We start from the raw sequence: 17,148 nt of genomic DNA on the forward strand, positions 1-17,148 counted from the left end.
TGAGTCTATAGTTGGGCATAAAGGAAAAAGTGAATCTGTGAGTGGCTATTATATCGTTCGGTTAGTTGCTTTCAAGCTACAATCATAAGATAGAGATGGATATAAACGTACAACATATAGTACCAGGAAAGTGAAAATGTGAGCGGGATATGAAATCAAAGGTGGTACACGTCTCTCTCGTCCAGCACAAGCTGCAGATCATCGAAAGTAATACAAGAGTTTTTAAAGAAAAGGCTTTCAACCTCGGCATACAATCACAAATATAGACTAAGCAAAAGAGGCTTCTTTTCTTAAATGAAATTCACTTCTAGTCACAATCTTCTTGAACTTTCTGCATCTTCGCCTGCATAAGGAGCTCTCGAGTCAGAAAAATTACGGTCTCTAAGATGAATACCGAACCCACATATAGACCAAGTTCTCCAAACAAATCTTGCATAAAGTGGCATTATATCTGAAATGCGGATGGGAACCATGACGATTTTGGTGGTTCTTCAGAGCTGAATCGAACGCAGAAAGGAAACAGAAGTCATTATCTGAAACTCCACAATCAAGTCATTGTCATCTCCACAAACTTCGGATTCTTGTGCATCAAAACCGTTCCGAATGATCACTTGATTGGTATCAGACATAATCCACAACGTTTTTGGTTGTCCAATACAAGAAACAAGTAACTGTCTACCAAGATCGTGCAGCGTGCCGCGCCTTTCCCGTTTCCCTCAAAACAGCTCCAACAATAGCTGCTTGCTCAAGACAATCATTCTTATGCAAAGTATCCAAAAGCACAACGCAGGTTTTGGTATGGATATTTAATCCTTTTCGACGCGTTTCCTCAAAAAGGGAAAAAGCATCCATTGCCCTGTTTCCGTTACTTAGACCTTCGATCATAGCATTATAACAAGCAGAGTCTGGAACGCCACCGTTTGCCTTAAACCGATCAAACAGCGAACCGGCCTCTGCAATATTCCCAGCCTTTGCAAGTCCTGAAATCATGGTCGTGTAGGAAATTGTGCTGGGTTTCATCCCCTGTTTCTGCATCTCTTGCCAAAAGACAAAGGCTTTATTGAATTTCCTGACTTTACAAAGACCATTTATTAGGATACCGTAAGTGACTTGGTTTGGCGTGCATTTCAATTCTTTCATCGACTGGAAACATACGAGGGCTTCGTTGATTTCCTCCGCTTTAACCAGCGCATCAAGCAATGAGTTCCATGTATAAACATTAGGTGTTAAGCCTTTCTGCATAAGCTCTTCCAATATGAGGTAAGCTTCATCTATCCTGCCAACTTTCCCAAACCCATCAATAAGACTACTGTAAATCACCACGTTTAGCTCTATTCTCTTTGATTTTGCTTCCTCAAAGAGCATATAAGCTTCATCAAGCCGATCTATTTTCGCAAGTCCGTCAATGACTGAACCATAGGTCACAACAGTTGGTTCAAAACCTTTTTCCTTCATTTCCTCCAGCAGCTGATAAGCTTTGTTAACTTTTCCGCACTTGCAGAAACCGTCAATGACAATGTTGTAAGCACGTGTGTCCAAGACACAGCCTTGCTCTTTCATGGAATAAAACAACTCGTAAGTTTCATTCGCAAATCCTGCTTTTATTAGTCCATGAATTAATATCGAGTAGCTTCGAGCATCGGGGACAAAACGACGGGCTTTTATTTCCTCAAACATCGCCCTCCCCTTTTCCGTTTCTCCAGCCTTAAACATGCAATCCATGTATGTATTAAGAAACTGCAAATCAGGAGAACATTTTTGATTAATCATCTCCTTGTATATCTTGTGACCATCTTCTTTTCTCCCATGGTTGAAAAAGTTCCTGATGAGGGATGTGTAGACAATAGAGTTAGTGCGACAATCAGCATCAAGCATCTTCTCGTAGATTTTGTAAGCGTCATCAACTCTTCCGACCTTTCCTAAGCCATCTATGAGCGAGCAAAATGTAATCTCATCTGGGGTACAAACCTTATAATCCATCTCCTGAAATATAGCACAAGCTTCATCAAGTTTTTGTGCTTTGCAGAGCCGATCAACCATTATGTTCACAGTCCTAACATTAGGAAACAGACCAGCCTTCTGCATAGAATCGCGTAGCTCTAAAGCACAGTCAAGTTTACCAGCTCTACACAGCATGTCAATGAGAATATTATAGGTTGAAAGGTTTGGAGCAGCATCTTTTTTCATTTCCTCAAACATTCTCAAAGCTTCGTCTACTTTTCCCATTCTCCTTAAGGATGTGAGAATGCAATTGTATGCGATCACACTCGGTATAGACCCCTTTGCCCTTTGTCTCTCCAGGAGGCTGTATGCTTCTTCAAATTTTCCAGCCGAACCATAACCCATAATCATGGTATTGTAAGCATAAGTGCAAGGGACCCGTCTATTCTTCTCCAAATGCTCAAACATCTCTACGGCTTCATCCAATCTGTTTGCCTTGCACAGAACTCCAATCATGCTAGTATAAGTGACTTCATCAGGCTTCAGACCACTCGCTTCCATCTCATGAAAAAATTTCCAAGCCATATCAACTTTGCCTACTTTACCGAAGCAATCTATACATACATTATAAAGGAAAATGTCGGCGTCCAGAGAGCTGCTCTTCATCTCATCAAGCAAAGATAAAGCAGAATCTACTCGACCCTCCTTGGCAAATCCCCGAATCAATGTCGTAAACAGATGAACGGTTGGTTCGTATCCTAATTCCTGCATCTGCTGAAAGAGAGTCAACATCGTGTCAGACTGACTAACTGCTGAGAAAGCACCGATAAGAGTTGTGTAAGCTGAAAAAGCAGGTCGAAACTTGAACTTCCTCATCACTTGCAATACATCAAAACCTTCCCTAAGCTTATTCACCCTAACGCAGCTCGAAACCATCTCAATACAAGTGTTAACAGACGGGCCGAATCCTGCAACACTCATTTCTCCAAGAATCTGTTCCAAAGCATCAAAATTTCTGCAACGAGCCATCACCAAGAGCAATGAATTGTATGCTTCTGGACAATGCGGCAGCTCGGTTCTTCTCTCATACCAACGGAAATAACCAATTGCCCGATCAACATCTTTCAGCTTTCGTAACACCCCAATGATCAATTCTGGTTGGGGATTCAAGTTTAGAGCGGATAGAGCATTCTGAGATGAAGGCCCCCATGGACCACTCTCCAAAACATTGCATATTTCATTAACAACTTGTCTGTTACCCTCAAATGTTTTCGGCTTCTCACTATTTTCGCCATTATCAGACAAAGATGATAGATGTTTACCAACACCGAAAACACGATAAGGTTTTGTATCCGTGTGATATATAATTCCTGCCGCGTAAACATGAGAGACGAACATAAAGCAAAATCAGGAACGAGCTATACTATTCACATAGCCAGAAAGTTAACTGAAAACGAAAAAACTGCTGTCACTAAAGAGAGATACTATGGAACACGTTTTTTAACAATCTCTAAGCCACAATACTACAACGAAATCACCAGAATCAGCTCAGAATCAAAAAGATTTAGATATTGTAAAAATTTCAGAAACTGAAATGCTCATAAACAGATTACCTGGTCTTAATAGCATCCGCATCGTTCTGACTTTTATGTTCCAAACAGCCGATTAAACTCAAATCGACTACGATCGACTGTACGTATATTATTCCTGAAGAAAAGCTTTAATTTTTAAGGAATTCTGAAGTGAGAGAAGCCCAGCTTCCAGGAGAGAAGTAAAGGGTTTAACAAGAAGAAAAACGGGAAACATAGGTTTAGCCGAAAGGTTAACCGAACCAAATCGGTCAGTATGTTCGGTTTTTCAGTTTTCTAATAAATCATACCGCAACTAACCGATAATATTACGGTTCGATTCGCTTCTGTTATCGGTTCGTTCGGTTATCTTAATATTTACCGAACTTAGCCAAAATATTCGGGTTTTGTTAAACTACGGTTCCAATCAGTAGTAATACGGTTAGATTGGTTTGGCTCGGTTATTCAGTTCGGTTATTCGGTTTGGTTATTCAGCTCGGTTATTCAGTTCGGTTCCAATCAGTAGTAATACGGTTAAATTTTGTAGTCTAATTCGCTTTGATCTATTTTCGGTTCCTCGGTTCGGTTGTTCCGATAAGTGCCGAAGAAATTGAGACTGAGCCGAATATGATTCGGCCTGAACTAATATATAAGTGGGCTTGAGTGGGCCTGAACCTAAATAAAAGTTGGCCTGAATCTAAATAAAATTGGGCCTGAACCGAAAATATAATTCGGCCTGAACTAATATATAAGTGGGTCTGCATGGGCCAGAGCTTAAATAAAAAGTGGGTCTGAATCTAAATAAAATTGGGCCTGAGCCGAATATAATTCGGCCTGAACAAATATATAAGTGGGCCTGAGTGGGCATGAGCCTAAATAAATTGGCCCTGAATCTAAATAAAAATGGCCTCAGCCGAATATAATTCTTCCTGAACTAATATCTAAGTGGGCCTGCATGAGCATGAGCTTAAATAAAAGTGGGCCTGAATCTAAATAAAAGTGGGCTTCAGCCGAATATAATTCGGCCTGAACATATATATGTGGGCCTGAATGGGCCTGAGCCTAAATAAAAGTGGGCCTGAATATAAATATAAATGGGCCTGAGCCGAATATAATTCGGCCTGAACTAATATATAAGTGGGCCTGAGTGGGGCTGAGCCTAAATAAAAGTGGGCCTGAATCTAAATAAAAATGGGCCTGAGCCGAATATAATTCGGCCTGAACTAATATAAGTGGGCCTGCGTGGGCCTGAACCCAGTTAAAAGTGGGCCTGAATCTAAATAAAATGGGCCTGAGCCAAATATAATTCGGCCTGAACTAATATTTAAGTGGGCTTTAGTGGGTCGAAGCCTTAATAAAAGTGGGTCTGAATCTAAATAAAAATGGGCCTGAGCCTGAATAAAATTAGTAGTAATTCGGTTAGATCGGTTTGATTCTGTTCTTCAATTCACTTATCCGTTCTAATTAACCATTTGTTTTGGGCCAAAGAAATATTGGGCCTCAGTAAACGTGGTCCAGAATATAATTCGGCATTCTGTAACCCATCTTCGCCGGGTCTTCTGTAACACATCTTCGCCGTTTGCTTCGCCGCCGAGATCGAACGAGGATAGCGACGCTGTTTCTCGAAGAATATTAGTGGAATCGAAGAAGAAGAAAGGTAGAAGAAGATAGGAGGAAGAAGAAGAAGATGAGGAAGAAGAAGAAGAATGTTAAGATGAGGAATCGAAGAAGGAGGCGGTGTGAAGTAATAGAGTTGGGTTTTTCTCGGTTTAACGTTCGGTTTGGCGTACCGATAACCGAATACAATTAAAAATGTTGCGGATCGATTTAATTCAAATAACCGAATACAAACCGAAAACTCCTAAATCTCGGTTCGGTTCGGTTATATTTCCCAGGCCTATCCAAGTATCCATGATCGAACCATAACAATCCGGGTCAGATTTGGTCGGGTCCGTTGTATACCGGGTCGTCATCGGGAGCGTCGCGAGTCGAAAAAGGCAGTGATGGAAGCAGAAACGGCGATAGGTGTTAATGAAAATTGCTTGCTCCCGAGTTTTGATGAAAGTCAACCAAATAGGATTCTGAAGCCTGAATTGGGGATTTTCCAGACCACTGGAGGGCATGAGCAGTTACCAGAAACGCAGCGCCGGTTCTGAAAACTCCAGTTTCTCGCACTCGGCAAGGGCCATGGCTCCAGGAAACTACCGTTACCCAGAAGTGAAAACTCCTTTGCGGAGACAAGTCCATGCTCCTTCGCCGGTCAAAAAGTTCGGCCTCTGTGCTTGCACAAGACAGATACGCCGGAATCGTAGCCCACGACGAGTTTCTGGTAATGTGCTGGGGGGTTTTATCTCGATGACCCATAACAGCTTAAAGCGAAATGCCCTTGATTCGCCTTTGTGCTATAGTATGGATAGAGAAGTGATTGTTGTTGACGATGAGCTTGGAGATGTGGAAATGATATCTGATGACACGAGTATGGAGGCTGATGCTGTTGAAAACGTGGCTATGGATGTGGACGAGACGGCGGAGAAGGAAAATGAACCATCTTTAGAGGTTGTCGATCTGGAAAATGGGAACTTTATGGTGGATGATGGGTCTCAAGGTGATAATAAGAAAAGTTCACTCGTTTGGAATCGCCCCGTGACCGATGTCTGTGGTTTCGAAGCATATAGAAAGGCGCTCGAGAGTGCTGAGAACCGGACTTCTAAGCTGAAAGACAGAGGCTTTGGTAATGCTGTGAAAGAAAGGTGTCGCGCTTTACTGCGAAGCTTGCGTTCCTTTTGGCTTCAAGATGAGGAACCAATAGAGGTTTGGCTATTTTTCTTGATCTTTTATAGTCGTGGCTAAAGTTGAAGTGTCTTTGGTTGGTGACATCATTCATTTTGATTTTTTGAATTTGGGTGACTCATTAACTGATTATTAGGATGTACGACGTGAACCATTTCTACCTCTTTCCAAGGAAGATGAGACAGCAGTCAAGCATGCATTCTCAGCTAATATTCAGTATGATTTTGATTATTGGGTCTCCTGTTCCCTTGCTCGAATAATTCAGATATGTTTATGTAATTCTATGAATGTCTTTCGCTGCAGGAACATGTTGGTTACACATAAGAATTCAAATATTGACATTACAGGGGAGAACCTGAGGTGCCTTAAACCAGGTCAATGGTTGAACGATGAGGTTAGTCACGGTGTTTAAATCTCACCTGATTCCTTTTTGAGACTGAATCTAATATCTTGTCTTGCTAGACCCTCTAAAAGCTTGGACTTTGTTCTATGTAGGTCATTAATCTTTTTCTGGTATTGCTGAAAGAAAGGGAAGCTAGAGAACCAAAGAAGTTTCTAAAATGTCATTTTTTCAATACATTTTTCTTCACTAAGGTTATACACATTCCTATGGCTTATGAATGTTAGGTATATATATATGTTCATAAATTTTAACAAGAAGGCATAACCTTAAATCACACCTCAGCTAGTTAATTCTGGGACTGGATACAACTACGGTGCAGTCAGAAGATGGACTTCGATGAAGAAATTGGGCTACCATCTCATAGACTGTGACAAGGTAAACTTGATGTGTGATCCTTCTGTTATCATTGTCTATCTTACACTTCTTTTTTGACATATTCAACTCCATTTTTTATTTTACAATCTGTCTAAGAGACCTTTTTGGTTGTCAGATATTTATCCCTATACATATGAGCATCCACTGGACTTTGGCTGTTATTAATATAAAGGACCGGAAATTCCAGTATCTCGACTCATTCAAAGGAAGAGAGCCTAGAATCCTCGATGCACTGGTAGTGTTAGCAAGTGAAACAAATTTTACCGTCATAAGATGTAGTCTGATTATGTAGTTTTTTTCATTTGTCAGGCTAGATACTTTGTTGATGAAGTTATGGACAAGAGTGAAGTAGACGTTGATGTAAGTCAATGGAGACGAGAATTTGTGCAGGACCTTCCTGAGCAGAGAAATGGGTATCTTTTTTCCTAATAAGATCTCAGCTACTAGTTCATACATTACAGGTACACCCATAATAACTATGTTAACTTGGGCTCTGCAATTTGTAGATTCGATTGTGGAATGTTTATGCTGAAATACATGGACTTCTACAGCAGAGGTCTCGATCTTTGTTTCACTCAGGTAAAATCGCAGGAAACTAGACTAAAAAACTGCGACTACATTTCGTGGGTCATCATTAGTCATTGTGAGAGATTGAGACTGCTTAAAACAGAAACTGTTGTATGATTTTCCACAGGAACATATGCCGTATTTTCGGGTTAGGACAGCAAAGGAGATTCTGCAACTGAAAGCTGAGTGATGTGTTTTCAGCAAAACAAGAGAACTCTTGAAGAATATTATTATTTTTAAAAAGTCTTCATGTAGATAATGTGTTAAGAGGAAGTTAGATGCGCTTAGATGTTTGATGTTTTGATGTACATACAAAAGGGGGATAACAATGTGGTTGTTACTGATGAGGATTATTAGTAAAAACTGAATTATTGTTTTGAAATATTATTTTCTCCATTGATACTTCATAATTAATGTTTTTTTTAAGCATCATTTCTTGAAAAAGACTAAAGAATTTTGTCTTGGAGAATTTTCCCCCATGTAAGTAGTAACATGACCTGTACTGTACCCAAAATAAAAGAGAGAGGAAACTATTATTTTATACGATTGCAAATGAGATACCAGAAAACGGTCTCTCAGTTTCTCACGTGGTCATGTGAGGACGAGTCCGAAACTCCAATGTGTCCCCCATCAAAAATATACTCCTTGTATGTATATTCCCGTAAAAATCATGGTTTTTCTTAAGAATCAATTTCGCTATATAAATTTGGTTACATAAACTTACGCATTTAGAATGAATAATCCTATAAAATAGGATTACGTGTATATTAAGGATATTAATGAAACCTCGTCATTAATTAATCACATGTCACGTGACTCCGATACATACATCAAACTGCTGTATAGTTGACTTCAACTGTCAAATAAGAAAGCAAAAAAAAAATAAAAAAAAAATGAATTTATTTGTTTTCCAAAGCCCAAAAAGGGAAAAAAAAAGAGAAAACTAGATCTGGAAAACGACGCCGGATCAGTCGTCAGAATCATCACCTCCGCCGAAGATGGAGAACCGGTTGTAAAGTAAGAACAATATCATGACTAGAAGCAGAGCGACGCCGACGGGAGATCCGCTAACCCGGTGAATCGATTCGGGTTCTCCGGTGGAGAAAATGGCGGATACGAAGGAACCGCGTTCGGAAGAGAGGAACTGGATAGTAAGGAGGAGGACGATGGGGAGTAATAGAAGTCCCACTGGGCTTAGAAGCTCTGCGATCGCATCTGTGATGGCTTCGCCGCCGTCTCCGATGAAGAAGGGAACGAGCACTACCAACGCAACTACGACGGCGAGTATGATCCCGTGTGGCGCAGATCCGCCTCCTCCGCCTACAACGCCTTGGCGATCCTGATACATTACTCAGTGTGAATCGCAGAGACTACTTTTCTCTTCTCCTTTTTCTTTCTGTTACAGTTAAAGTGGGATTTGAGAATATTTTGGTTTGTGGCGTTTTTAAATTATAGGGAAACGAGGGACGCGTTTGTCTTTTTTTTTTTTTTTTCTTAAGTTGTAATGATTTTCAAAATTTCTTCGAAAATCGAGGGAGATTTACTTCCTACGTCATTTACAATGAAAAGTTCAGAAAAATTACTCGGAATAGCACAATTTTATTTAACTTATTATTGGACTAACACCTGCAAATAATCGTAATATTATGTTCGGAACCAAATATTTTTAAAATATGGTAGTTTATGGTATTCTTTATCTTTTGAATTCCTGATTTCCCAAGAATGTAAACTGGTTTGTTTTTTTTTTTTGGGAGTGCATCGATTAGGCCACAACAACGGCCCAAAATGATAATATCATTAGACAAGCCCAGCTAACTTTAAGGTTGAATGAACATTACACGAAAAAGGAGGATCTCTTTGCAACCAGAAATACAAATGATAGAATAATTTGTTTTTAGAACAAAAAAAAAAGACAAATGATAAAATACAAATCCTTTCCTCAATTTTTGGTTCCCCGTGACATACAAGTTCCAAACTAGGAACAGTGTAGTCCACATTATGAATATCATCACGATTAAGACTTCTAAACTTAACACCAAAAATTGGGAACCAAAAATTTTTGATATTCCTAGTGTGGTTGAATTAAGACTTCTAAAGTTAACACCACCAACCGTCCTCTTCCACTACTTAAATTAAACATATCATAGCCTCCTTTATATAAGTCTAGTATACCAGTTAATTATCATCCCTACTCTGTTTCATTGTAAGTGATGCTTGAGACGAAATTTTTTCTTTTAAATTTAGTGATGTTTTCAAATGTAAATTAAATTTCTTTTTTCTTATTTTGGATCATTTGTATCCTGCAATTTGTTTTGATATTAATGAAATTATGTTTAGATAGATGATAAATGCTGTTTTAATTTTCTTAAAACATAAAATTCTTAATATATGTATAAAAAATGATAAACATCTCTTATAGAAAGGAAGAACTATGGAAACCTTGTTTTGGAACGCAAGCATAATAATTAATTGAGAAAGTCAATATGAGACGAGGGTTGGGAAATGACAGTGAATGGGCTATAATCCTTCTCTTTGTTTCCCTCTCACACACGCAACACTTTTGACTTTTGTCTTCTCTGTGTCCTTTTTTACAGCAAAAGATTACAAAATAGGACCAATCATTTCTATTTATATTTTTTCTTGAGTTTGGCTGGTTCCTTCACGAGATTACATTGTTCTTTCACCTCTCTCTCTCTCTCTCTCTCTCTCTCTCTCTCTCTCTCTCTCTCTCTCTCTCTCTCTATAATCTCTCACTTCACTTCTCTCATCTTATCCCATAAAACCATCAAAAGTTGTAATGCAACAAAGTATGAGCAAATGGCTTACCTTTCACCTTCTCTTCCGAATTTTTCCTCCTGCAATGAGAATTCATTTCTTGATTCGATTGTAGTTTCGATCAACGACTACATTCTCGGCTTAATATCAGAAACGGAAGCATGGATTCTGCTTAAGCAGAAATGCATCACTATGTTGCGCATTGAAGAAGAGATTACTCTGTTTGAATTCTCCTCTGAACAATCTGCTCTCTCAAATCTCTACTGGGGAATCGAGAGCATCGAAGCTTCTATACAACCCGGATGCTCGGAAGAGAAGATATCTCGTCTGAGAAACTCAGAGAGGATGCTTCAAATGCCTGCGTTGCTTGACGAACAAGGGACCACCACTTCAGGTGTTCCAAACATAATCTTGGTTGCTTTCTCTTACTTTTACCTCTCCATTGTGAGCTATCTCCAAGGTGATTCCTTGCAGACCACACTGCATTTTCTCCAGTCGGTTTTGGTCTCCCCAGAGATTGTAAGAAACAACATTGCCCCTCAACTCTGCAAGAGCATTTTCTTCACTCCTGGTGTGTGCAGGTCAGATGAAGAGCTCAGAGAGATTGCAAAGATGTATAAATACAGAGCAACTTATTACCAGGTTATGTCGTACGGAGAGATTCATCAGCCGCCGACTGAATTTACAGAGAAACCGCTTCGGAGGAGGCTCAAGAAATATGGGTATGGCTCTGATTCTGTTCATCTTTGCTTCCTGAAACTGAAAATAAAAACACAAATAGTAATTAGTAAAATCCAATAATTATATCAACTTTTTTAAGCATTTCATTATCAGCAAAAGTTGACGACTCCATACAAATCTCTTGTTCCTAAATCCTCTAGACATGAACAGGCAGGAGATATCTGCGTCTAATGCACATTCAGTTACACAGAAGCTAGAGTTGTCGGAAACCTGTGAGGTAGGTTTATTAATGACCATGACATGTTTTTGGAAATGCTCATTCTTTTCTTAATCATCGAATTTGGGCACAATGTAATATATAGCATTTTTAAATTCTTGGTCTTCATGTTGAAGAAGTTATTGCAGTACCAGAACCTCCAGAGTGTTGATTTGCAAGAGGAAGAGCTTAATGAAATCTTTAACAAAATCAAAGAATCAAGGAAAATTGGAAAATCTGCGAACAGCTTTGAAGATTCTCCATGTTTGGATTGGAACCTGCAGGAAGATTACAATTCAGAGCTTGGAAAAAGTACAAGAGTCAAGTGCCTCAATGAATTCTTGAACGAGTCTCAGCCAGATACTTCAAGCTCCATATGCCATAATACTAGAGAAGACATTGGCACGGTAATTTTTCTAACCGGATACTCTCATATTGCTTAAAAGTTCAGAGAAATGAAAAAATAACATCTTCCACAAACTGTATTGTGAAATCAGGACTCATTAGCCAAGTTCTTCTGTGTTCCTCAACAACAAGCTCACAAGGAATCAACCAAATCATATAATGAAGACACATTAGCTAACAGATCCCACAGTTTCACCGGTAATTTTAACCGTTCCATCTTTGACATTCAGGCTCAGCAATCAAATGAAACTTGGAATACCAACATAGAAGATGCCCCTTCTTTGAGGCAACTAGAGCTGGAAGAAATTTCAGCCTTTGGACATAAAGGGTCCATCACTTTTGAAGGAATGAGGAGAAATTTGCATACCAAAACGCGAGGAAGTGGAGTTCATCAGAGGCATTCAAGAAGAGCTCAGAGAATGAGTTTATGGGAGAACCTTCAGAACTTTATAACGGAAGTGCTAGGGAATGAGGATGAGAAGTATGTCTCAGAGGTTACAATGATCTATCAAATGCTAAACAGAAAACAAGGAGTCAAATATAGCATTCTCAAAGATGTCATTCTAGATCAGCTGCTTACGGCTATTTCTAGCTCCGAGGAGAAAACTGTGATAAAAGCATCGATGACCGCACTTACCAAGATCATATCAGTCAATAGAACAGCTCTTGAGGAGGTCAAGAGGAAGGGTTTAAATTTAAGCCATTTAGCAAATGCCCTGAAAAAAAATGTGCAAGAAGCAGCTATTCTCATCTACCTGATAAAGCCATCTCCAACAGAAATAAAGAGTCTTGAGCTTTTGCCAGCTCTTGTGGATGTTGTTGCATCCACTTCTTCTTCTACTTCTTACACATTGAAACCTTCACCTCCTATTTTGACGCCGCCTGCAGCATCATTGATGATAATTGAAGTGCTTATTACTTCTTTTGATCATGCTACAAACACAACGCACTTGGCTGCAATTAGCTCTCCTTCTGTCCTCTGTGGACTTCTTGATGTTGCAAAAAGTGGAAACTCAGGGGAATTCATCTCCTTGGCCAGTATTCTAGTAAAATGCATGCAATTCGATGGACTTAACAGGAAGTACATATATCAGCATACTCGAGTGGCTCCTTTTGCGCATCTCCTGCAGAGCAAAGACAGAGAAGAAACTTTCATTGCTCTTCAATTTCTTCATGAGATCCTGAAAATACCAAGGTATACATGATATCCAACAATATATAAAAAAAAAAATCTCTTTTTTGACTACCGGTGAAATATTTCATATGATAACTTACTTGTAATTTCAGGTCGTCAGCGATTAAAATTCTGCAGCAGATAAAGAAAGAAGGAAGTTTTGACATTAAGGATACATTAATACAGTGTATTAAACAGTTTCAGGGCGATCACAAGCTCTTTGCAGCAGATATATTGCTTCAGCTGACTGCGCTGGTTAGTTCTAAACATTAAGAAAAGACATGTCTTATTGATTCTATTCCTAAAGAAACATTTTCATATCGAAATTTTCAACAGGATTCTACTCCTGAGAGCAAAAAGTTCAGAAATGAGGCCACCAGAGCTCTCATTGATGCAGTTACATATAGTAAAGGTTCAAATATGCAGCTTTTATCAACATTCATTCTTTCGAATATCGGTGGAACTTATTCATGGAAAGGAGAACCATACACTGCTGCTTGGCTAATGAAAAGAGGAGGTCTAACTTCTATGTCACACATGAATATGATAAGAGACATCAACTGGTCAGATGAATGTTTACAGGTATTTTTTAAAAAACTTAAAACATTCTAATAACAACTAACAAGCCAAGCCAAAGCCAAAAAGAGAGAATTATGGAAAACTTCATAAATTTTTGCAGGATACAGGAATAGATGGATGGTGTTGTAAGATAGCAAGAAGAATTATTGAGACAGGAAAAGCCACGTTTTGCGGTTTACAAGAAGGTCTGAAGAGTAAAAACAAGAATATTGCAAAGGAATGTCTTATAGCCATTGCGTGGCTCAGTATAGAGATTTCAAAAGGTCCAAATAGTTTAAAATATTCAGCATGTGAAGTCCTACTTGATGACATAGCACAATTTCTACACCCTGGTTTGGAGCTTGAAGTGAGGCTCCTTGCTTGTATATGCATCTACAATTTTAGCTCTGGCAAAGGTGAATTTCCTAAATAATGGTTCAAGACAAAATATGCATTTGATAATTTGCTAACTTAAGCATGTGTCTGTAAGCTTTATACTAAAGTGTAGTTGTTCACTCAGGAATCCACAAGCTAATCAATTTCTCGGAAGGAATTAGGGAGTCTTTAAGACGTCTTTCAAATGTGACTTGGATGGCAGACGAATTGCATAAAGCAACATATTATCTATTCAGCAAATCAGTAAGTTTTTTTCAAATTATTAAAATCTCTACCATCATCAAAACCACAAGTTATCGCAACCATGTAATAGAATCATAGTCAAGTCTTAGATTTTAGTGACTCTTATTTCTGACCATTTTAAAAATCGATAGGACCAGCGCATATCTTGTGTTCATACACAAACCATAGAGATGCATCAATCTGGGAGTGGAGCTGTAACAGCTCTCATCTACCATAAAGGCTTGCTCTTCAGTGGATACTCAGATGGTTCAATCAAGGTACGTATATATGTGTCATACTTTAGTTATTACTTAAGAAAAAAAACAAATTGAATAGGAAGACAAATGTTTGAAAGAAACCTTACCTTGAGAATGCAATATTATCAGGTGTGGAATGTGAATGAGAAATTAGCCACGATTATATGGAACATCAAGGAGCACAAAAGCACCGTCACATGCTTTTCAATCTCTGAAACAGGAGAGAGTGTCTTCAGTGGATCTGCAGATAAAACTATTAGGGTATGAAAATGATTCAGCTCATTGTTTCCAGGAAACATCACGTCTGTATATAAGGCGAAAAATGATCTGTGAAATGTATGTTTGACCTTCTCTTATATAGATGTGGCAGATAGTCAAAGGAAAACTGGAATGTACTGAAGTCATAAAAACAAAAGAATCAATAAGGAAACTGGAAGCAATCGGAAATATGATCTTTGTCATAACCAAGGGGCACAAGATGAAGGTAGATATCTTTCATAACGCCACAATAGGGCAGAGACTATTACATAAAACAATATCATATGTAATAATCTCCCACTCAGAGGCAGCTAATAATCTTCTATCTACAGGTGCTTGATTCATCAAGAATATCTCAAAGTATCTTCAAAGGTAAAGGTGTGAAGAGTATGGTAGCAGCACAAGGAAAGGTTTATATAGGATGCATAGACTCAAGCATACAGGTATATATATGGCCATGTATCTCTCCCCTTTCATCCAAACGATACTGAATTTATAAGACGACAAAAGTAACATAGCTGTTTTCAGGAATTAATCGTCACGAATAAACGGGAGAAAGAGATCAGAGCACCAGCGAGGAGCTGGAGAATTCAAAACAAGCCCATCAATTCAGTGGTTGTGTACAAAGAGATGTTATATAGCACAAGCACCCATGTTGAAATGTCTAATATAAAGGTAAAAAAAAAACTACATAAACAGAGTGCCAAAATGTGATAAACTATAAAGAGAGTGAGTTACATAAATGTCTTACAGGATTTGAGAAGGAGTTATGATCCCCAAATGTCAATAACAGCGGAAAAGGGGTCCCATATTGTAGCGATGGGTGTCGTTGAAGACTTCATCTACCTGAATCGAAGTTCATCTGCAAACACTCTTCAGGTAATTTTTTTCTTTCTTTTTCTTCAAAGTGAAAAATACTTCCGAGACCAAAACCAAATGAAATTACCCTTGACTAGCTTCCCAAGGCCGTAATGAGATGTAGGATGATCATAAGTTATATCATTAATTGCTCTAATCTTTTTTTTATCATCACAACTGTATATATCTGCTAGTGAAATAAGGCCATATGGTTTGTGAAAATAAGGTTTGGTTGAGAAGGACACAACAGAAAGTGGGAAGGTTATCAGCAGGAAGCAAGATAACAAGTCTCCTTACTGCTAATGATATTGTTTTTTGTGGTACAGAAGCCGGAGTCATTAAGGTGACTAATACACAAATTAAACAAGCTATATATATTAACAGAACCATTAGACCACCACTAATTTCTGACGAAAAAACAGGGATGGATTCCGTTATAGCTACAAGGGACAAGGATATGAGGTAAACATGACATTTTTAACAATCGTCAGACTCATTTTTCAAATCAACATGAAGAAGTAAATACACAGCTTAAACTAGAGTGAAGTGAATCTGCTTATGTAATACTTGTACATGTGTTACAGAGCGCCAATACATTTAAGATATTGTTGAGTCGTCCATTTCACCTGTGTGTAGATATACTAAGTATTTATGAGTACCTTGCTATATATATATGACTCAAAGAACGTTGTAGATAAAAAAAAAGAAAAAAAGCCAATGGCCCCTAAACACTGAGTTCATGATTCAACAGAGTGCAATGACATTTTTACTTTTCAGTAACAAAACAAATACAACTCTAAGATAACAACAATTATTGTGAAAATGCTGAGTAATGATAGTTTGTTTAAGTTCTTAATGGGTCCTACATTTTGATGTGAAAGATGATTCATAAATATTTCACAACGGAAAATTGATCGTATTCACATGGTCACGTCTGAAGTATCTATATATGCAGATTTTTGGAATATGTATGACAAGTCCAAATTTGGGTCCCCACAAAGAAAATAAATTCATACAACATACAGTATATCAAAAATGATTTATATGAATAAGGTTAAGTCAGAAGGCAGCCTTTTTCGCCCTTCTGTCTCTTTGCAGAAGTGTTCGTCTTTATTTTCCTCTCATGGACCCCTTTTGATGTCCTTGTCCCGACCATCTCTTCCACATATTATTATATCATCTGATTATCAATCTGAATTTATTAGTATATCATAACACTTCTGTTATGTCTCTGAATATATCATGACAGATCATGTGATTATCAAATATGAATTTATCAATGTAATCATAAAATCGCAGCAGAATTCTTTTTGTTTTGATTCTTTACAGTTTTTTGATGTCTTGATCGACTTGACATTTCGATGTCTTTTTCTGCTACAAACTTGTGGTTTTGTGGGACTACAAACTCAATATTTTGGCTTGCATTAAATGTAATTTTATATATACATATTGATTAGCTGGTTGGTGATGATGCATTGATGATAATGATGATGATAGTTTTGTTGATGTTGTTGACTTCTTGTTGTTGCATGTCTTACTTAAAATTTGTGGGGCTCCAAAAAAAGAAGATAATACTACTATCTAGTGTTGGAATCATAATGCATGTGCAAAGGCATGTGCCTTTTGATTCCACTCATTTAATACTTAAAACCCTAAAACCTGTT

At 38.2% G+C, this 17,148-nt stretch overlaps 4 protein-coding genes across 4 annotated transcripts; 2 read left to right on the forward strand and 2 right to left on the reverse strand.

Moving 5' to 3' along the window:
- Positions 1–113: 113 nt before the first annotated feature.
- Positions 114–3,632, reverse strand: LOC18024858 (pentatricopeptide repeat-containing protein At3g06920). Its single transcript, XM_006407827.2, has 2 exons — positions 3,555–3,632; positions 114–3,311 (listed from the first exon to the last, which is right to left on the reverse strand). Exons 1-2 carry the CDS (start codon positions 3,574–3,576, stop codon positions 676–678), a joined length of 2,658 nt encoding a protein of 885 aa, XP_006407890.1. The 5' UTR covers positions 3,577–3,632; the 3' UTR covers positions 114–675.
- A 1,873-nt stretch (positions 3,633–5,505) lies between these two features.
- Positions 5,506–8,034, forward strand: LOC18024859 (ubiquitin-like-specific protease 1A). Its single transcript, XM_006407828.2, has 9 exons — positions 5,506–6,320; positions 6,436–6,515; positions 6,603–6,693; positions 6,795–6,893; positions 6,985–7,077; positions 7,193–7,312; positions 7,387–7,490; positions 7,584–7,656; positions 7,772–8,034. The coding sequence occupies exons 1-9, from the start codon at positions 5,631–5,633 to the stop codon at positions 7,832–7,834; spliced, it is 1,413 nt and encodes a 470-aa protein (XP_006407891.1). The 5' UTR covers positions 5,506–5,630; the 3' UTR covers positions 7,835–8,034.
- A 377-nt stretch (positions 8,035–8,411) lies between these two features.
- On the reverse strand, positions 8,412–9,052 carry LOC18024860. The gene has a single exon (XM_006407829.2). It carries the CDS (start codon positions 8,990–8,992, stop codon positions 8,612–8,614), a length of 381 nt encoding a protein of 126 aa, XP_006407892.1. The 5' UTR covers positions 8,993–9,052; the 3' UTR covers positions 8,412–8,611.
- A 1,409-nt stretch (positions 9,053–10,461) lies between these two features.
- Positions 10,462–16,150, forward strand: LOC18024861 (putative E3 ubiquitin-protein ligase LIN-1). Its single transcript, XM_024159656.1, is given in 16 exon segments — positions 10,462–11,141; positions 11,311–11,377; positions 11,494–11,763; positions 11,854–12,956; positions 13,049–13,190; positions 13,272–13,517; positions 13,615–13,909; positions 14,014–14,132; positions 14,264–14,389; positions 14,498–14,629; positions 14,730–14,942; positions 14,944–15,069; positions 15,155–15,301; positions 15,380–15,505; positions 15,711–15,827; positions 15,907–16,150. Coding segments are annotated over 16 exon segments (3,927 nt in total). The 3' UTR covers positions 15,925–16,150.
- The last annotated feature ends 998 nt before the right edge of the window (positions 16,151–17,148 follow it).

The sequence above is a fragment of the Eutrema salsugineum genome, unplaced genomic scaffold, assembly GCF_000478725.1.
Source record: "Eutrema salsugineum unplaced genomic scaffold, Eutsalg1_0 scaffold_13, whole genome shotgun sequence".
Taxonomy (NCBI): Eukaryota; Viridiplantae; Streptophyta; class Magnoliopsida; order Brassicales; family Brassicaceae; genus Eutrema; species Eutrema salsugineum.